Source organism: Morus notabilis, unplaced genomic scaffold (assembly GCF_000414095.1).
Source record: "Morus notabilis unplaced genomic scaffold, ASM41409v2 Scaffold67, whole genome shotgun sequence".
Taxonomy (NCBI): Eukaryota; Viridiplantae; Streptophyta; class Magnoliopsida; order Rosales; family Moraceae; genus Morus; species Morus notabilis.
In genome coordinates this window covers 127,089-134,103 of record NW_010360010.1, presented here as the reverse complement: position 1 = coordinate 134,103, position 7,015 = coordinate 127,089, and the positions used below count along the sequence as shown (strand labels likewise).

Sequence of the window (7,015 nt, the reverse complement as noted above, 5' to 3'; positions counted from 1 at the left end):
AAGTATGATGCCTACACCCCTTTAACCATAGGGATCAAGGACGTCTATCATGAGATCAGTCACCTCTAGGTACTGCATTGCCCACCGCCGCTCAAGTCTGACCCAGCGCAGAGAAACCAAAACAAGTATTGCAGGTTTCACAGTGAAAGCAGGCACACGACCACCAAATGTTTTTACCTAAGGGATGAGGTCAAAAGGTTGATCCGGGAAGGGACGCTCAGTGAGTATCGAGCTGACAGATAGGGCAATAACAATCGGAGGAACAACGACCGAAAGGAGGACCAAAGGCAAGACCATCCCCCTGAACCTGTCGGCGTGACGAGGACACTCTTCGGAGGGCCGTATCTTGGTGGTGCCTCTCGCCGTGCACAGAAAGAGTACGCAAGGGAGGTGAAGGAAAAGTTCAACCGGAGGATCATGAGAGGCGAAGGCCGCAAGATATGAAGAGGCCGAGATAACGTTTTCAGAGGCGGATGCAAATGGGGTGCATTTCCCCCAAAGTGATGCCCTAGTAGTGGAGGCCATGATAGGTAACCACACGGTCTGCCGTATCCAAGTGGACAATGGTAGCTCAGAAGATATTATGTACGCCGATTGCCTCGACAAGATGGGGATCCCTTGAGCGAGACTGCAGAATAACACGCAACCCCTGAACGGCTTCACCAGGGATTGCGTCGTTCCTGAGGGAATGATAGAACTACCCTTGACAATTGGTGACCGACCACACACCTTGACCGTTATGTCACAGTTCTTGGTGGTGAAGGGAGGTGACCAGTACAACGCAGTCATAGGGCGCCCGACGCTGAGGGCATTGAAAGTAGTCAGATTGATCTATCATCAAATGATGAAATTTATGACCCCCAACAGAATCATATGAGTCAGGGGAAACCAGTACGAGTCGAGGCTCACATACTCAGAGACAGTCTGTCACTACGCCGAGCCAGCGCAAGCGAGAAGAGAGATGAGGATGGTAGTAACCAAAGCAGAGGAGATCGACCTCGATCCAAGACTCTCGGATGAAGAGACAGGAACGGGGCCGGTCAATGAGTTGATTGAGGTCCCCATTAACAAAAAGCAGCCTACAAGAAAACTAAGGGTAGGCTTGGAACTTAAAGAACATAGCCGGGAAAGGCTTATAGCATTCGTTAGGAGCAACCCTGACGTGTTTGCCTAAACCCACGAGGACATGGAGGGCATAAACCCAGACATAATGAGTCACATACTCAACATAGATGAGAAGTATCCCCCCAAGGAGCAAAAGCGTCGACCAATGAATGCCGAGAGATATGAAGCTCTACGGGAGGAGGTCGACAAGTTAATAAGAAACAACTTCATCCGGGAGGTTCTGTACCCCGAGTTGGTTTCAAACTGTGTACTAGTATTAAAGCCCAGCGTACAGTGGAGGACCTGTGTCGACTTCAGTGACCTAAATAAAGCCTATCCAAAGGACATCTTCTCGCTCCCGAGGATAGATCAGCTGGTCGATGCCACGGTAGGGTATAAACACCTGAGTTTTATGGATGCCTATTCTGGCTACAACCAGATTCTAATGTTTCACCATGATGAAGAGCACACATCATTCATCACCGACAGGGGCCTGTATTTCTACAAGGTCATGCCCTTTGGCCTAAAAAATGTGGGAGCAACATATCAACGCTTGGTCAACAGGATGTTCGCAAAACAAATAGGTAAAATGATGGAGGTATATGTGGATGATATGCTGCTAAAGAGCAAGAAGTCAGAGGATCATGTGGAAGACATTAAGGGAATGTTTGATGTCCCGCGGAAGTATAGGATGAAGCTAAATCCCCTTAAGTGTGTGTTCGGGGTCAAATCGAGAAAATTTCTAGGTTTTATGGTGAGCAGTCGAGGAATCGAGGGTAATCCAGAAAAGGTACAGGTGCTCCTCGACATGAAATCACCATGAAAACCGAAAGAAGTCCAGAAGCTAACGGGTTGTATTGCCATACTCAACAAGTTAATTTCTAAATCTATAGATAAGTGCATACCATTCTTTGACACCTTGAGAGGAAGCAAGCCGTTTCAATGGACATAGGAGTGTGAACATGCATTCCAAAAAATGAAGGAGCACCTTGGGAAGCCACCCATACTGTCCAAGCCTACGACCGGAGAGGTGCTGAGCCTGTATCTGGAGGTCTCTGAACATGCCGTTAGTTCGGTGTTGGTCCGCGAAGAGAATAAGGTGCAGCTGCCAGTGTATTACACTAGCAAGTGCCTCCTTGACACAGAGATGAGGTATCCACAGATGGAAAAGCTCGCCCTCGTGCTAGTGGTGACGTCGAGAAAGCTATGCCACTATTTCCAGGTCCATAGCATTCAGGTTTTGACGAACCATCGTCTTAGGCAGGTCTTGCAAAAGCCTGACACTTCTAAAAGGCTCCTTAAGTGGTCCATAGAGCTCAGCCAGTTTGACATTGATTACAAGCCGCAGATAGCCATCAAGGGCCAAGCCCTAGCCGAATTCGTTGCTGAGTTCATGGGGGTACCAGATGAAGCAAAGGTTGTTGGTGGGCCACTCAAATGGAAACTCTATGTCGACGGAAGCTCCAACGACAACGACTTCGGAGCAGGGTTGGTATTACATACCCCAGAGGGTCACAAAATAACCTCAGCCGTCAGGTTTGAATTCCCCGCATCCAACAATGAAGTAGAATATGATGCGTTACTAGCTGGACTCCGGTTGACAGAACACCTAAAAGTGGAGGCTATAGACATCTTCAGCAATTCACAACTAGTCGTGAACCAAGTGAAAGGCCAATATCAAACCAGGGATGAAAAGATGGCAGCCTACCTTAAGAAGGTTAAAAAGGCCTTAGAAAAACTCACGGCCTACGACATACAGCAAGTGTCAAGGGCAGAAAATAGCAATGCTGAAGCCCTGGCCAGGCTAGCCACCTCAAACGATGCTGAGCTGTTGAAGCTAGTACCCGTAGAGGCCTTAAAAGCTCCTTCTACCAAGGGAAAGCTTAAAGTCATGTCAATGAGTTGCCAGCCGAGCTGGAGGGACCCAATCATCAGATATTTGGTTGACAGTGAACTCCCAGAAGACAAACAGCAAGCAAAAAAGTTAAAGTACCGGGCGTCAAGATTCACCATGCACGATGATACTCTCTATTGAAGGGGATTCTCGACGCCCCTGCTTTGGTGCCTCGATGAAGAAGAAGCAAATAGGGTGCTCTCAGAAGTACATGACGGGATAAGTGGAAACCACGCAGGGGGCAGTCCCTAGCTTATAAGGTGCTGAGGAAGGGGTATTACTGGCCTGACCTCAAGAAGGAAGTGGCTGAATATGCAAAGAAACGTGAAGGCTGCCAAAGGTACGCCCTCATCCCTCAGCAGCATTCAGAAGATCTAACGTCGATAGTCACTCCTTGGCCTTTTGCTAAATGGGGGATTGATCTCATTGGCCCATTACACAAGACCCCTGGGGGATACAAGTACACCATTGTAGCTATCGACTACTTTATGAAGTGGGTTGAAGCTGAGCCACTAACGACGATATCGGAGGAGAAATGTACAAACTTCATATGGAATAACATAGTCGCCGGTTTAGTGTACCACATTTTCTCGTATCAGACAACGGGAGTGATAACTCTATTATAAATAGAGTTATTTCACTATTTTATGCATTTAAAGTGGCTAATTTTTGAGATTTTTAGCTTATTTTATTTTACTTTACTTTATTTTAAATGTTAATGAATTTACTTTTCATTTTAGATTTATTTTATTTTATTTACTTTAGTTTTAGTAATTTCTATTTTAGTTTTCCTTCTAAAATAATTAATGTTCTTATTTGTGTAACAGTGGGACATAAGTGAAAAGTTTGAAATGTAATGGGGTCAAAAGTACAAAGAAAAAGGAGCTAAAATGAAAAGATAAAGCTTGAATGGGGTCAAAAGTTTAGAGAAAATTCAAACCAGGTCATATCCACGCGTCAGCACTCATCATCTAGCGAGTGAAATTGTCTGCTTCGCGCTCCACCTATTCTGTATGTAGCCTCCGTCTCACCTTCTCCGCTTCTACCACATGGATCCCACTAGCTCCTTCACTACTCCTAACTCGCCACATGTCTAGTTGACATCAGAAACCCTTGAGCCTCTCTCTTACTTCACTAACGCAGAGGAACATGAGGGATTAATATCCCATCCATTTGTAGTCACCAGAAAAGGGAAGCCACCTTACGCCCTAAGCCTAGAGCACAGACCCCAAGAAAACCAAAAGAAAAAAAAATAAGGAGACGCATTAATAAGGCTTTATGCCATTTATATGAAAAAAAGAAAAAAAAAAATAGAGAGCTATATCAGTGCAGAACAGAGACTAATACTCAAGAGGATTCAGCTGTCTTCACCCAGTGGAAGCTCGCTTGAAGAAGGAAAAGGAGGAGAAAAAGATTGAAGCTCCAAATCAGTCAAACTCTTTTCTATCTCTCTGTTGTATTTAATTTCTCTCTGGATTTGCAATTTTATTGAACAATGAATTATACTGAGAATTTAATTTTTGCAAATTCAACCATGAGTTAAGTTGTTCTTAGCTAGGATTGTTAATGGAACTAAAATTATAAGGATGATAGTTAATTTCTAAGTTGCTTGAGTTTTTATTCCTGTTCATCTATGTATGTTTAATGCTTATCCATATTTTTTATTGGTTATCAACTATAGGATACAAGACTTTAAATTAATACTGGAAAGGTTAATTTGAGTTGGATCTAACATAGATGACGCAAGTTCAATATGCTTGTTTAAGTTTGTTAATTTGTGAATGGTATAGGAATATATTATTCATCTTGCATAACTAAATGGAACCAGTACTGAGATCTGTAATCTGAGAACTAGATTCACATAGGAATATGCTGGAAATGGTTTGAAGAATTTAACTCATAATTAATTCGGAAGAATTTTATGCAAAAATTGAGTTTCAGTTGACTGGAATAAAAATGTTGTAGCATTCTTGTAGCATTTTAAGGCCTGACTTACAACTAAGGTGAAATCAATAGTCCTAGCCCATTTAATCATTGAATTAAGATCTATAGCTGCATTCTCGTTATCTTCACTACTTCGTGTTGCATCTACATTGCTTCCTTTCTGTCTAATTAGTTTATTGAATTGTAGTTAGTTGACTCTTTTATCAAATTTGGTGTTTGAGGTGACTTTTACATTATATTATTGGTGACTTAATCCTCGTGGGATCGTCAATCTTATTCACACTTTATTACTTGAGGCGACTCGTGCACTTATGAGCACAAATCACACAACAGGGAGACAGTTTAACAATGATAACACCAACCAGTTCTGTGAATTGCTAGGTATCCACAAGAACTTTTTCTCTATTGTATATCCCCAGTCTAACGGACAGGTCAAAGCTATGCCAAAGCGGCAGCTCGATAGCTACAAAGGAAAGTGGGCAGATGAGCTACCAAAGGTTCTGTGGGCCTACAGGACAACCAGTAGGACTACCAAAGGGGAAACTACATTCTCAATGGGTTACGGGGTGGAAGCGGTCCTTCCAGTCGAGATATCCATTCCTACCAGCCGAGTAATATGGTATGAAGAAGGTGTTGGAATGGTGTCCTAGAAGCATAAGATGTAATAGGATATTTATTATTTATTTAATAAAAGAGTTTATTCATTATTTTATGTGCATATATTTACGAATATTTTATGAATATCAAATGAAAATTCCATGATTATTTATGTGACTTTAAACATGGTATATAAGTGTTATATGTGAGAGGATAATGTTTAAGGATAATAATCAAAAAGTCATGTTCGTAATAAATTTAATTAAAGTTCAGAATCTTTCATTAGAATATTACAAATACATGTCATTCCCATTAAGAATGGAACAGTGTTATCCGCACTGTTAATATAGCGAGATATTGAATGAGTGTATTACGCATAATGAGATTATGTGGAACAGGGACGCATAAATAATATGAATTTCTAATAATTTCTGTTAAGTATAGAAATTCTAATTAACTCTACTGATGGCCATATATAGAATGATCTTAATCCTGAGTTCTTAATAGACTCCTATTTATGGATTTGTGTCTTTTGATTTACTCAGTACGGATTCTGAGATCTTGAATCCTATTCCTTGTATTTTGGAGACAAGATGAAGTACGTAGCCGGGAATGTTATTATACGAGATGGAATCCATTCCTTCCTGAGAAAGAAGTAGATAAATAATTCTCATGAGGGTTGATTCGGTACTTGGATTAGTAGGAGCTTCGATTCATGATTGTGTTTTATGAATCACTGTCCATTAGAGAATCAATGGTACTCAAGGATAAAGATATAATTAGAGAGGTTAACGGATTCTATCTAGCTCTAATTATGAATTATTTATGGAGGATTGATCTATATGCAATGACTATATCAAATGGACACTTCACAGTTTAGAAGTAATTTATGTCTATAATTTCGATAGTGCAATTCCAAGTTTATAGTGGAGTAACTATTAGAATTAATATAAGTAATTAATTAATTAAAGTGTTTAATTAATTATTAATTTTATTGGAGCTCAGGATTATAGGTCCATTAGTCCCCGCGTCGTCCTTGTAATTCTCCCAGACACAAAGGGTAAAATAGAAATTTTAGAATTATGAAATTCTAAAAATTAAACACTCGAAAATAATTAACTGAGAATTAATTATTATTTAAATAATGTGATTATTTAAATTTGAATTTGAACACATCTAGTTTTATCCACTTAAACTTATTTGATAAGTTGTTCAATTTAGAATTCAAATTAATTTAAGTTTGACTTAAATTGGAATTTGAATTTGAGTCAAAATTAGACTGCAAGATAGATGATGATTTTCTCTTCCTTCCCTATATGATATTGGTGCCTACACAAGGATAAAATCCCTTATCTGTGGCCGGCCATAATGGATAAAAGAGAAGAGGAGATTTTGTTCTAAATTCAAATAGGAGATAATTAACAAGCTTTATATTGGAGATAGAGATTGGATTTCTTCTAGAAGTTTGACTTCTAC

General features: G+C 40.5%; 1 protein-coding gene across 1 annotated transcript; it reads left to right on the top strand.

The window, feature by feature from the left end:
* Positions 1-2,080: 2,080 nt before the first annotated feature.
* LOC112091128 lies at positions 2,081-5,592 on the top strand. The gene is made up of 3 exons (XM_024163985.1): positions 2,081-3,093; positions 3,237-3,535; positions 5,324-5,592. The coding sequence occupies exons 1-3, from the start codon at positions 2,081-2,083 to the stop codon at positions 5,590-5,592; spliced, it is 1,581 nt and encodes a 526-aa protein (XP_024019753.1).
* Positions 5,593-7,015: the final 1,423 nt, after the last annotated feature.